Source organism: Gekko japonicus, unplaced genomic scaffold (assembly GCF_001447785.1).
Source record: "Gekko japonicus isolate JY-2015 unplaced genomic scaffold, Gekko_japonicus_V1.1 scaffold13, whole genome shotgun sequence".
NCBI classification, from domain to species: Eukaryota; Metazoa; Chordata; class Lepidosauria; order Squamata; family Gekkonidae; genus Gekko; species Gekko japonicus.
The window spans coordinates 2,312,993-2,327,696 of record NW_015172553.1 but is presented as its reverse complement, the minus strand read 5'-3'; the positions used below and the strand labels follow the sequence as shown (position 1 = coordinate 2,327,696).

General features: G+C 45.4%; 1 protein-coding gene across 2 annotated transcripts in view; it reads right to left on the bottom strand.

Annotated features, from left to right (window-relative positions):
• Positions 1-14,704, bottom strand: part of LOC107118773 (hexokinase-2) — a 66,383-nt gene that overhangs the window by 11,498 nt on the left and 40,181 nt on the right. For both annotated transcript variants that reach the window (XM_015421134.1, XM_015421133.1), the window contains exons 4-12: positions 11,686-11,805; positions 11,096-11,191; positions 9,091-9,190; positions 8,495-8,678; positions 7,078-7,233; positions 6,715-6,948; positions 4,477-4,781; positions 2,787-2,935; positions 682-801 (exon numbers count right to left, since the gene is read on the bottom strand). In XM_015421134.1, coding sequence (XP_015276620.1) covers positions 682-801; positions 2,787-2,935; positions 4,477-4,781; positions 6,715-6,948; positions 7,078-7,233; positions 8,495-8,678; positions 9,091-9,190; positions 11,096-11,191; positions 11,686-11,805 — 1,464 coding nt within the window. The remainder of the gene's footprint in view (positions 1-681; positions 802-2,786; positions 2,936-4,476; positions 4,782-6,714; positions 6,949-7,077; positions 7,234-8,494; positions 8,679-9,090; positions 9,191-11,095; positions 11,192-11,685; positions 11,806-14,704) is intronic.

Sequence of the window (14,704 nt, the reverse complement as noted above, 5' to 3'; positions counted from 1 at the left end):
CGTCTTTATGGCACCCTCCCATTTTCTCCTGGCTTCTTGTGTATTTTCTGACCTTGAACACTCTTATGCCACCAGCCTATCATGTACAGACCAGCACAGTGCTACTGAGGTAGCCCTGGCAAGGGGAATCATCTGGAAGGTGGCTGGTAATGTGGTTGTGGAAGCCCCCACATTTTTATATTGATTTTCTTGCTGTTTCCAAATTGCGCTGCTATTATCATATGGCAAAACAATGTTATACTGCAAATACTGCTGAACAAATGGAAGAAAGCCAGACACAACACTAGCCACTTTAAACTGCACCCAATAATTACTAATCATTACTAAAACTGGCATGTTTTAGATCATTCCTAAAACTGGCGTGTTTAGTAGCTTACTCATTCACCATAAATGGGATTGAAACTGGTTCCTTATTTTCCTGTTCATTTATTTCATTTTTAATACTGCAGTTATGCTTAAACAAAAGTGAAAAGAATGCATAGAAGCTCTGCCAATGAAACAAAATTAGAAAAAGAAAGGGATAAAACTCTGATTGTGGGGAAAGGGACCACACATCAGAACAGGGTAACAGCAGTGCTGGCAAGCATATTGTCTATATTCTCCATAGAGTTTTCCCTGTTGTCCTCTTGTCTTTAGGACAAGAGAATGTTAGATTCCCAAATCACAGAGTTAAGTGCTTACCTCATCCAGACTGTTCTGATAACAAGGGAAAGAAAAGGTGAATCCAAGAGGCAGTGACACCCCCTTCATCCCCATGTACTCCAAGAAGTCTGAGATGCAGTGGACAATGTGATCAAAGAGCTGCAAGACAAGAAACCCTTGATGAATTCGTGTCCATGATTCCTAGACAGGCTAAAAACTGATGGCATTAAGTACTGCTGAGATTGCCGGCCTACAGAGTCTCCAATTATGGTAAAACTACCAATCGAACTGAAACCATCACACAACTGGGGCAGCTTCCAATTTCCTTCAATTATGGAGCAAAGGCCTAACCAGGGCTATTTTTGGGCAGGAACGCACAGGAACGGAGTTCCGGCTGGCTTCAGAGCTGGCCACACCCACTACAGCCAAACCTCTGCATGTGTGGCTACAGAGGGAAGTCCTGGAGAGTGATCCTCCCCCGGTGACTCCAAAGCAGGCGGGCCAGGGGGGCCCTGGAAGGATCAGGGAGGCATTTAAATACCTCCCGGTGCCTTCTGTGGTCTCTCCAAGGGCCGGCTTGCCCAGGCTCCCTGCAGCTGCAGGGCACCTGAGCAAACCAAAGAAAGGCAGTTTAAACTGCCTTCCCTTCCCTTCCCTTCAAGGGGGGGAGCTTGCCCAGGCTCCCCGCAGCTGCGGGGCGCCTGGGCAACCCAAGGAAAGGCATAGGGTGTGGCCTAATATGCTAATGAGTTCCTGCTGGGCTTTTTCTACAAAAAAAAAGCCCTGGGCCTAACCATAAATTACACTGTTTCTGGGCCTGATCCCACTAGATGTGTGCTGAGAGTTCAGAGCTTCCAGAGATTTTTGAAACTAAAGTTCTTAGGCCCGTGGAAATGGGATTTGTATTAGGACTGCTGTAAATGGGGGCTTAGGCCTTCCCCTGTGCCATTTTCCCCCAACCTGAAACAGCCCCAACAAACCACTGTTTGCTCTTTTGAGGAGGAAATATCTGTCAGTGAAACCGTACACGGTTCAAAAAAAAGCACGGTCGTCGTGGACGCACATGCGCGCACACACACAAATGCAAAAATACCAACAAATAACAATAATGCAAGGAATTCAGAGCACTGCTCAGATCAGATGTTTGAGGCCAGCCCTGCAACCAGTTATCAATTCCAATATTTTCTACAGCACTGCCTAGCAGACAGGATTCAGCTGGGGGGAGGATGGGGGGGGGGGGGGGGGGGAGGAAAGGGTGATTTTAATTTGACTTGAATATATTTGTTGTATCTACTCCTTTGATCTCAGAATGGGTTGACTGACGATACATTTATATGTTCTATCTAGAGGTGAATGGAGACACGGTCAACATTTCTTTTTGTATTAATATCCATTTTCACGTGACTCCCAAGTCAGCAGCACAGTTCCCATCCTATCCTGAAAGTTCTGGGATGCAAAGGGAAAAACAGCACCCCCTCATTCTTTGCATGCCCCTTTCCTGGAACCTTCAGAGCTCTGCGCTATAATTTCTGATCCCAGCTTTAGAGCACAAAATCCACCTTCTCGTGACATCTCTGCACCAGATGGAAGGATTAACAGACCTCTATCTTTTACTTCCACCTCTTAAGGCCCAGATCCCAGGTGAAAGTAAGGCTGCTCTGTCACAGGAAGCAGCAGCAAAGCTCCCTCGCTGCTCAGGTCAGAAAGCGAGCCTGGCCCAGAATGCTTTTATAGAGGCCACGTGGCATCCCCGTGACTCAATCCAGCCTATTCATGATCTCCCAGACGTTCCCTCCTTTGGCCAGGGCTGAATGGTAGAGAACAGCCCTGGGCCTCACCTCACATGATCCACCAAGAGTGGGAGGATTGACACACCATCCAAAATGCTCATTTATCACTCCTAATATTTTAGTTCAATCCTCCTCACCCCTTCCTAGTACAACAGCTATGATGCCAGCTTAAGTCACAAGCAACACTGCTAAACTATCATACTGAGTCAGGCAAGTGGCCCACATACTGCTTTTTTCAGCCTTTTTAAACCAGAGATGCTGGGGACTGAACCCGCTCGCACAGAATGAGCTATGGCCCCTTTCTTTTAGGAAATTATCCCCCTTGCTCCCACCTCTCCCCCGAGGCCCTCTCACCTCCTCGCCCGTTCCTTGCATGATATCCAGGGGGATAGAGTAGATCTTGTGGTGCATCTCCACACTGCGCCTCATCCCATTTCGAATCCGCACAAGCAACACACGGAAGTTTGTGCCTCCAAGATCCAAGGCCAGGAAGTCTCCTTTTTCTGAAACCAAAATGAACTTGCCTTTAGAGCCACTGCCTGCTGCTACAGCAAGCTAATCCAGGAACACCAGCACTGGGTACTGAAAGCCTCATTACATGATGCCCTTTTCCTGGCCAGGTAGACAGATGTGGCCTTGGGTGCTTCATGACTCTCAGGCATGCGTGAGCCCAGCGTAGATCAGGAGTTACAACTTCTCCTCACCCTGCACTGTTCAAAGAGTCCTGAGGAGCTTCTATTTGCTGCACTAGGGAAACATAATATATAGCCCACCAGCACATGTTAAGTTTCCCAAGCAGGGCGAATAGAGGCTCCCCAAGGCATTTTAAGCTTGGGGGAATGGTGCAAGAGGGAATGCTTAAGCTTTCTCTCCCTCTGCATCATGGTCCTGGTCTGATTTGGGCCCACACATGCCTAGGAAGTCTGGAACTCCCCCCACATCTGATGCCAAGGAGATCTCTCTGACTCAAGCGGCCCAGGCAAAACAGCAAAGAGGCAACCTTCACACGAGGCAAAGCGAGGCAGCTGATGCAAGCAGATGCAAAGGAGGTAGAAAGGGTTCTTCCAGGAGCATTACAAAGTTCTTCTGTACAAGCGCTACTGAAAGAAACAGACGGTGCACAGGAGGACAGCCAGGCAGATCATGATCCAAGTTAATTCATTGGGAGGGAAGAGACATTTAGGTTTTCCTTCTCTGGCACAAAAGTATTTTGATCCAGCCACATAGCCACCCCCACCAAATATACATACATTCACATCCATACACCCTCTCAAGCATATCTGACACGATGAAACTCCCTTCCTGACTCCCAGTATGAGCAAATAGTGACCTGGAACACGAAGCAAAAATAACACAGGCCTCTTCTCCCAAAGGGAAATGTTACTGGGATTGAGGTTTTCTCTATGCAAAATCCTGTCTCTACTTTCAACAATCCCCAAGGTGCATCAAAAAAGGGGGGAGCAGGACAGAAGTCTCCCTGACCCCCAGTGGGTCAACTGAGGTAGCAGAACAAGATGCAAAAACTAAATGCATCCACCAGCGGTTTGGGGGAGAGGACTCCAATCCCTTAGAAATCAATCAATTTTTCATACCAACATTAAGGACTAGTGTAGCGAGAGAACAGAGTTCCCCTTGAGTAATTACTTATCCTTCTGCTGTAAGAGAGACACAAGCGTCAGCATGCCTACAGCCAGGCTATGCCTGCGTTGCAATTCTACCAGGGCACACAGCAGGCAGGATTTGACTTCCCATTGTTGTTTGTAAAGGCACAAAGTTTCCAAATGTGTATAAGCAACAGCTGGCAAATCTCTGAAGTCAGAGCTGCTGGAGATTCCCAGCAGACAGGGTTTCAGTGCCCTTATAACTAAATTCAAGATGCATTATATGAACTAAGAGAATCATTCACTTTTGCTTAACTGACATAATTTAGACAGGGCTCTAAATTATGGGGCCCGAACCAAGATTTTGTTCATTCAGAGCACAGAGTCCTGACTATCACAGTACTCAGTGACAGCCACGCACGCACCCCCTATGCCCACCTTACCTGTTCCGTCTGGGGTAGCACACACGTAAGTGGGCAGCATCTTCAGGGTGGCCTCATCATGGGTCTCTTTGGCCAGGCCCCGCTCCATCTCCTGTTTCATCCTCTCCTTCACCTCCAATAGCTGCTCGTGGCTGAGCCGCAGGGGCTCCAAGATCTCCTGCCGGGCCTTGTGTTGGGCTGCCAGCCGGTAGGCCACAGCAGTGACCATGGCAGCTCCTTTGCCACTCCCATCCTCTGAGCGGACAAACCGGATGTCGCAGTCGGGCAAAAGACGTCGCACAGCCTTGTGAAGTCGGCGGGCAAAACTACACAGAGTGTCAACCAACAACAGAAACTGTTACTTGGCATTCAGAAGTCAAGGTCTACAGCAAAACCAAGCCACTGCAAAGTTTTTCACCGTCTATACAGCACTGTGGCCACAGGTGGTATGTACGTTGGGGGAGGCTCATGCTTCAATGTTGTGTCAGGAAGGAGGGCTCAGCTTGACCTCTTCAAAATGCCATTTTGTTTATGTGGAGGAGGGACTTTTCCTAAAAAGACCACTCGGATCAGCAACTGTCCCTCACCCAGGCTTAAATACACCTATCCCACCTGCAGCCTAGACACAGTATTTTGTGAACTCAGAGCTACCCTATCAAGAAATCGATTTCATGCAGCCATCTTCAGCACCAGAGATTCCCTGCCCTGAGATGCCCCTTATATCCCCCTCTTTAAGGGACAGCGGCCACGCCTGCGTCTAGTCTCAACACTCAAGTATCCTCTGCCCCCTCAAACCTTCCCTTGTGTACTTCCTCCCACTAACACACAGCTCCTCCTCCCCTCTCAGTCTTTCAGCCAGTACCACTTTCTCCTCGGCTTCTCTGCCCCTCACTTCATCAGGGCCCTGCTTCTGACACACTGTTCCCTGATTAGTCTCTTTAGCACTCCCCTTTCTCCCCACCCCAGGGCCGCAGCCAGGATTTTTCAGTTTGTGGGGCAACCTTTTTTTCTTGTGGGATACCCATTATGCAAATTTTTTGTGCAGCACACACACACACTCTTTGGCCAGAATAAACAATGCACTTTCTGTTCCCAAACAATTTGTCGGCCCACAGACCTCTGAACCAAATGCAAAACAAACACAAGGACTATTTTCTCTCCCTTTCGCTGTTGGGAGGCCTGGACTGGATAGGGGGCCTTGGCAGTAAATCAGGGGGCCAGGCCCCGAGAGGCCCTGCTGTAGCTACGGGCCTGCTCCACCCTCTAGTATACACCACCCTCATCTTAAATGTGATGAGGTTTCTATAGAGCCTGCTGTCTGCCAAGCGCCTTCTTTCCTCAGTTTCTAGATTCTCCCTTATTCTTCATCAACCCCTCAGGCACTGACTGTTCCTTTCTTAGTTCATGGCTTATGCTGCAATTTCCCTCAACCTCCTTGCTTCTAGACTTGTGTCCTTGAGCTTCCCTCACACTGGGATGGCTTCTCAGTCCTCTGTGCACCCCACAAAGCATACGGAGGACACTGTAAAAATTTTGATCCCTACCAGACTGACAAATGCTTCTTTGCTCATGCAGCCTAGATGACGAATGCTAGGATCACTTTGTCCTCTGAGGAGCTGTTTGAATGTCCTTTGCCATCACACCAGCCTAGCCACTCAGCGCTGGAGGCCTCAGCACCCCAAGCCCAATACAACATGAATGCTACTTTAGCTTGGCAACCCTCCAGCTGCTTCTAATTCTCTCTCTTCAAAAAGGAACTCCTGACCCTGTTCCCAAAGTGTTTTATGAGGACACTCCCATCAGCTGAGGCTTCCAAGCCCCTTTTCAGGAAGCATTCATCTACCACCACTGTCTGCCTTTGGACCACAGCATTCAAAGATTACTCCTCTTAACTTCCCTGAAGTCAGCCTTCTTTCTTGGAAAGGGACTGATACGGAAACAGTGTGAAAGCAGAACAAGGTGAGAATAACCTGGGTTTGTCTACATCTAGATATGTTAGTGCCACTTCATTTGCGCCCCTTAGAGAACCAGTGTGGTGTAGTGGTTGGAGCGTTGGACTACGATCTGGGAGACCCAGCTTTGAATCCACACTCTGCCATGGGAGTTTGCTGAGTGGCCTTGGGCCACTTACTTTCTCTCTGCCTAATCTACTTGACAGGGTTGTTGTGAGGATAAAATGGAGAAGGGAATGATATAAGCTGCTTTGGACCCACTGGGGAGAGAAAAGCAGGATATAAATAAAATACGTAATTCACGTACTGTGGGTGTTTCTTATACACAGTTCCATCCACTGCAACAGTGGAACGCAGCCTGTCAACTCCCTTGTTCTCTTTGATGCGCCGAAGCACAGCAGCCAGGGCAGCACCACAGAGGTTTGCTGAGCGAGTGGAGACAATTTCACAGATGCGCTGGGTGGCAACACAGTCTTCATGGGATGGGTCCAGGCCCAGCTTTGTCAAGATTTCGTGGGCTTTTAGTAGGCCGTCTTTTTCCCTATAGATTCAGAGGACAAGAAAGAGTTTGAAAGCGTGCACAGCTTCAGGGGGCCTGATTCCAAAATGCCTTGCCACCCATAAGAAGCCACATATGATGCAAGAGCTGGCCCCCTTCTCACTCACTCACTTCTCAATAGCAGAGACATATCGGGTCTCCAAGTGTCCTGTTGTCAACAAGTCTGATGAGAGCATCCCACCAAAGAGGAGATGTTCCTTGGCCATCTTCACCAGGATAAGCCTGACCAGCTCACCCATGTACATACCGCTAATCATCTTCTCAAACCTGCAATGCAGCCCAACACATGAGACAGAATTAGAGCTCCAGTTATTATGTCTCCTGCCAAACACATACCAGAAACCGAAGACCTTGATGGCTGGTTCAGCCACCTGGATGCAGGAAGGGGGGAGGGGCCAAGCGCAACCATTTGTCTGAAGAAGCGTGCTTTGCACATGAAAGCTTACACTTTGAATAAAACTTTGTTGGTTTTAAAGGTGCCGCCATACTCAAACACTGTTCTCCTGCTTCACACCAACCCCCCTGAATTTTTCTTCAAATGAAAGGGGTTTGATTTGGATTCTTTCTCTTTTTTGCCCAGCCTCAGCATAGGCTGCAATCAGCGTATCATTATGTACCTGCCAAATGCCAGGCTTTAAGCAAACAAACAAAATCGCTGAGAGATGCATTGACAGTTCAGTCAGCAGGGGGCTCCTTCTGCCTTTAGGTGAAGAGACCAATCAACTAGTTGTGAAAAAAGCTGATGAGTATTCAGCAGACAGAATATGCTGGCCATATTCAAGTGTTACATTGTCCATCATTTAACTACCACAACAAACACAATATATGGGCATGCATTTCTAGCCCTGGATTTCACTTCATCAAGTCAAATGATTACTGTAGCTAGAGAAACTTTATCTTGCTCTACAAGAAGCAAAGAGGGGACCGAGTTCAGGAAGACAGCTAACAAATCTCCAAACCCCGTATTTCCCAAAGGCAGCAGGATGCTTTCTGGAAGCTGTTATGCCATAAGCCACACAAACCATCCCCTGCCCCCTACAGAGGCTGCATTCAGACATCATGACAAACCTCTGCTTGCCTGTGACAGACACAAACTGTGCTTGAGGCTCACCTGTCCTCTCTCTAACCTGCTCACACATGGACTGTGACAGACAGCTCTGGAAGCTTTCAATCAAATACTGATTTGCTATAACATCCAAGGATGAGCACTCGGACAAACAGGAGTCTGTCCTCTCTTCCAAAAACCAGGATTCTGAACTGGGATTAAACCATGGGTTAGAATCCCAGTTTTGGAGAAGGAAATGAACTCCAGTTTGCCCAAGCACCCCACAACTGGACGCCATGACAAAAGCTTCCAAAACCATGCTGACTTCAGATCACATATAAGGAAAGGAGGGTGAGAGTCCACAAGCATAACAGACCATGTTTGTATCTAGACAAATAGAAATTTGCTGTATCATCTGAGTGCAGCCAATCAGACAATCACAGCGAGACCCCAGATGAAGGCAAGTCCAGGAGTTCTGCTCACAGTTGCTTGCCCGGATTCAGTGAGCCCATGTCAATATCCCGGTCAAACTGAGTCCTGATGTCGTTGAGGATCCCATCATCCCCAAAGGCTCCCCATTCCATATTGATGCACATGCGCCCTTCATCTCCCTCCACCAAGTCAATATGGCGCATCTCCTCCATGTAGCAGGCATTGGATCCAGTGCCTAAATAAAAGATTAACAGAAGCCATGGAAGCTCAGAAGAACAGACAAAGGGCCTCAACAGTTCCATTATTCAGTTAATTAATGTCCATGATTTAAATTGACTACTCAAGACAGCATGCAACTACAAAAAATACCATTAGCACAAAATTAAAGTCGTCACACATTAACAAACGTATCTTATGGGAGCTCAAAAAACCAACAGTTAAGATAAAGTGAACTGATCAAATGATCTCCATTTGGAAACAAACTTGGATCTGAACTATTCCTCACCTTTGGTTTGTGTGTAGTTCTAATACTTTAGCAAGTTCCAGTTATTTGTGGCATAAAGGGGTTTAAATCCCCACAAAACTGGGTTTAATTCCAGTTCTGAATCCCAGAGGAACCCTTCCTGTTCCCAGACATTACATCTTACCAACAATAAGTCCAACTTCACAGTTGTGATCATCATAGCCACAGGTCATCATTGTCCCAACAGTGTCATTCACCACAGCGACGATATCTATGTCAAAGTCCTGCAGTACAAGAAGTTGGGGGGGAAATTGACTCCTCAGATGTTTTCAGCCTGCACTTGCCAGATTAGGTACAGGCATGCGCATTACACTTTCACTGCTGAAGAAGGGTGTAATATCCAGGTATATATGAGGTGCAAAGCCATGAAGCTGGATGAGGAATACTACATTTAATTCACACATACCTGACCCTCTCTAGAAAGGAGAAGCATCAGTAACCAAGCTGTGGATAGTGTTGATTGGCTGGAGCCATTCTCCTACTCAACTAGAAAGCCCAAAGAATTTCTCACAGTGAAACTCTAACTACACTTCTGGTTCCCAAATGAACATGGACATGCACAAGGATCACACATTATGAAGAATGCAGAAACCCATATTTGGGTAGTGGGAGGAGAAGAGTGATTACAGCTTCACTGAGCCCATGACCACCCACTCGCCCACCCAACTGGCTGAACCAGTGCTCAGTATGACTACTATGCCAATCACATAGCTTGGTTTCCAGCAGCAGATTTATTTATTGTCTGTCTTTCTCACTGAGAATCAAAGCAGATTACATAATTACAACAAAGCAACCAGATCAGTTTAATGCATTTAGTCTGTCAAGAGAGATGGTCACCTCTGTCTCAATCAGCCTGACAGTTTAAAATCAGCATTTGGCCATGTCATAAATTTAAAGCAATAGCCTGTCTTCTGATGGGCCATCTAAGCGTTAAAGAATAACATGGGGTGACTTCCATGTCAAATGCCTATCACTCTTCTGCTGTTCCCAAGCCAAGATGAAAAGCTTGAGATCGCACCTTTGAATATCACAGTGATCTGACTTAACTATACTCAGATAGGAGGGGGGAGTCCTGCTCTTCCAGAATCATCTTTTGGATCATGTTCCTGATTGGCTTACACTGGTCATAGGGTCAGTGATCCAGTTTTCTATAAATTAGTTTATAATCATTTTACACAAGTATTTCCCAAGCATGGCCCATTAATACCATCATGGTCAGGGACCATCTTGCTGCAACTCCAACCTGCTGCTTTGTTACTTATGCTGATTTGAAGATCTTGTAACCTGCCTGCCTTCACATATGTATGTATATGTAGGAAGACAGATTTTGTTATTTTATTGCACCTGCTTGTTCTTGCTGTAGCTTAAAGCCTGAACCATTTATTAAATCTTTTAAATAAAGCCTGTTGCTTTTATTGGTGTGTTCTACTGCACGTGAGAGTTCAAACCCAGTCTCAGTCAAACTACCAGAAGGATATTTGTTTCAGGGCCTCAGGTCTGGGGACAGGGCAATCAAGTCATCCTTGCAAGGATGTGGTGGGTCAACCCCCCCCCCCCCCCGTTTTTACATGGTCAACAATGCAGTTAACAAGATTCAGTACTGCATTTGCCTTCATCCTTAACCCTATTTAGGACATTCAAAAACTAATTAACACCCTTCCTCAGATTCCCAGCTGGCAGCCCAAACTCTCATCCATTTTCAAGCTGGAGAAAAAAGCAGTTCAGATTAGTTAAGGATGCTAGAAAAGAAGTACCATTTTCTGTTTCCCATTCCATACACACAGACACTTCTGTTCACCTTGCTACCATGTGTGGTTGAACAGGTCATGAAACAATGCAAAAGTCTGCAAAATTTGACAACCAATATCAAAAGTGGCACAACCAGCACACCACGGCAGATTATGCTTCTGTCACGGGGAGGGGGGGGCATCACCAACCTCTGGCTTACAGAAACTGATTTCAGACAAAATCATGCTAAAATTACCCCTTGTTTTCACTTATTTATTTATTTAAAAAAAGGGGGGGGTAGAACAAGGGCACACAAACTTACAATTCAGCAACTAAGACAGACTGGGGGAGGAGGTGGGGGAAAGGAAAAATAGATAATGACAAGAAATTATAACAATTACCCCTCGTTTTCTGATGGCTTTCCGTAACAAGGAAACCACATCCCTCCCTTCCACACCACTGGACTTGAATCCTTTGGTCCATGTCACAAGGATGCTCTGTTAAAAAAAAAAAGATGAATAAAACTGCAATTTATTTATTTAGAATATTTCTATGCTGCCTCGTCAGAGTCCTGCTCAAAGTGGCCTACAATTACAATCCACATTACTAAAACACAAGCCATTAAAATACAAGCAGCATAAGAACTATCCATAAAACAGAAACATACCATTGAAATCACATCTCAAAAAAACCTGTAGTGCAGTGGCATCGTTCCCTAAGCCTAGAATCTGTGCTCACATTATATTACAGTTTGTCCTGGAATCATCTGGTAATTATGAAATCGAACTCTTGACCCCATTCCACTTATATGACACCAAGATCAATGGCTCTTCCTCATTATTATTTTTTAAACTGTAGTATGGTAAATGGTCTATATTATGCATTTCATCAAGACATATTGGTAATACTATGAACGTTCAGAATACTTCACAAAACCATCACAGCAATCCTTAGAACAATATGGTAAGGTACAGGTAAGACCTCCATTTACCTCATCCAGTTTGGTCTGGTAGCAAGGGAAGGAGAAGGTGAAGCCCAGAGGCAGCTTCTGGTCCTTCATCTGCAGCTGATCCATGAAACTGGCCAGGCATTCTGCAATGTGGTCAAAGAGCTGCAGGACAGACAGGAAGACACATGGTCATCTTGCATTAGTGCTCCTTGCTGCAAATTCACCTCTTTCCAAACGCCACTCAGAAGTCCTGATTTTATCTTCCTATTACTTGACTTATTTGGTAGGCAAAATGAAGTCTGAATTCATCCGGATCTCAAAAAATGTGGATCACTTGGATCTGCAAATAATCTCAGTCGCAAGCTAATGGCAGAAATTTAAGAACTCCAGTAGAAAATTGCAGAAATCACAGACTGTGTAAGGTTAATCAAGCCTGAATGCTCTTCTTTTAGTGTGTTCCAGAAACAGATAAAGCAATTGAGTACTTTATTTATTCATTACATTTTTATCCCACCTTTGAGTTAAGGAGCTCCACACAGCAAAAGTGTTTCTCCCCTACTCCATTTTACTCTAATAGCAACCCTGTGAGTTAAGTTGAGAGAAACTGGCCCAAGTAAGCATCAGTGGCTGAGTGGGGATCCCTGCATGATTATGGAACCTCTGAGCCACCAAGAAAGGTGAATATTTAGCACGTGTGTACTGTAAGCCAAGCTGATTCTTTTACAGTCTAAAAACTGAATAAGTTTGCTCATTAGTTAAAACTTGAGACATAGAACACCCCCCTCCCGAGAGTACAACACAAAGCAATCCAGGAGTGGCATGCAGTTCATTTGCATCCTCTAGTTTGGATTTCAGGAGGCAGCAGACGTCTGTGCTTGCACAGGGCAATCATCATCTACTAGTATTGAATATTTATTGTTAAGGAGAAGAGATTGGCTTATACCCCATCCTTCACTACCTGAAGTGTACCTACCTGACTTATACTCCATCCTTCACTACCTCAGAGTGGTTTACAATCCCTTTCCCTTCCCTTCCCCACAACAGACACCTTGTGAGGTACGTAGGTGGGGCTGAGAGAGCTCTCCCAAGAATCAAACCCATTCTCCCAGATTAACCACTACACCAAACTGGCTCTCTTAACTTATGAGACTTTTTTGTTGCAATATGTAAAGAGAATTTTTTAAAAGTCATGCTGGTTCTGACCAAAATTGCCAGTAAAAGTTGCCTTTAAAAGGCAACAAGTAAATGTGAAGTATATGGTCTGAATGTGTGTTTACTTGTACATCAACACTTGTGGGTAGTAGTTTGTATACAGTATAAGCTGGTCTCTTCAGGGACAAGCAGGAATCTGGGGGCAGTCTCTAGTCTAACTGGCCATGAGATTTTGCCTGCTTCATACTATATGAGGGAGCTTCTGCAGACCTGGTCAGAGGAGACTTGATAAGGTCTTCACTGAGGGGGGCAAGTATGAAGACGGCAATACTGCTGGGCCACGTTTGGCTGGACTCACCCCAAGGTTTGGTTAGCCCATTTGCTGGTGGCAACTCATACCAGAGTTAGGGTTGTTTATTTTAGAATAAATAAGTAAAAACTTGTGCCTTTGATTATTTTTAAAAATTAAATAGATTTATTTTATTTTTTTTAGAAATGAGATGGGTAGGAAAACCTGGCAAGGACCTTGAAGCTTCTATTGATGAAGTTTGCCTAAGTCGCCCATTTATCAGCTGTGCAGCCAGGGGGTCAAGGGTCGGCTGTTCCCTTGGGGCTTTGCAGCACTCAGCTGAGCCCTAGCTGCTGTACTGGAGCAGGAGAGGATTGGTAGAGCTCAGCACCTCTTACTAGAGCTCTGTGCAGGAAATAAGTACGGTACCAAAAAATACGTTCTTGTTGCCGCTCTCATTTACATCCACTTCCAAAATAACAGTGATTCAGCAGACTAACAAATAATAATAAAAATCTAGCTGAGGAAAAGCTTGGTATTTTTTCCAACTATTCATACACACACTGCTTCTAGCCTTGGGCAAGAGGACTCGGCAGACTTGCTTTAATGTACATTCCCCTCCCAGAGGAACCTCAGCTCTTTCTTTTCCAGGCTGAGCACCGCTTTACTCTTCCTTCTGCTGCTTGAGCATGTGCCACCAGCACAGCAGTACAATAGTTCAGTCGCAACGTGTGTGTGTGTTTTTAATCACTATTTTTCCAGAAGAAAAGAGAACTGGTGAAAAGATGGTGAAGAAGAAGTTCTGTCACCTCTTTGCTGCTCTTTCGTTTTCAGTTCAGCAATAGTTACTCATTTTCCTCCTTGAGTATTTTTTGCTAAATTCCTCAACCAAAAACAAAAGAAACACCACCCCACTCCACATAGGGCTGCTAGCACAAAATGGTAGTGATATCATTGCATCGGGGCAACTCGTCTATGATCTACCTAAAAGCTTCCTAAAATCCCAAATGTACCCCATTTGCCACCAAAAGTTCTCAGTGGCCCCCAAGATTGTAGATTGTTCCCATTAAGTCACCAGCCTACTCTCTACACCAGAAAAGTCCTCTCCTGTCCACTAACCATACCCAAGAAGAACACAGAGTCTCTGGGACACACAAACATTCTGCTGTGATTGGAGCAGATACCAATTGTGCAGGTTTTTTGCCAGCTACATTGACCCAGACTCATGTTCTTTGAGCACTCTATTTGTTTCCTTATTGCACCAGAGTAGTCTGTTTACCAATTCTCTCTGCCATTTAATATGATTATTCTTGTGCTATAACAACTAGAGGCTGCACAAAATAAGTTTAAAAACCCATAACCATGCCTGGCTGCTTGCAATCTAATAAATCGTGTAACACCTTTTAAAAAGGAAAAAGAGAAAGTTGAAAAGGGGGTTGAGGAGAAGGATATCAATTGTACAGTCAAAGCATTCAATATTTCTTAAAAGGTAAAAAAATACTGGATGCTAATAGGCAGAGCATTCCCGAGAAAAGGGGAAATCACCAAAGAGGACAAATGCAACCAGGTAAAGCAGTTGAAACCTGTGGTTTTGAGAGAGCTCAAAGAGTGGAGATACTA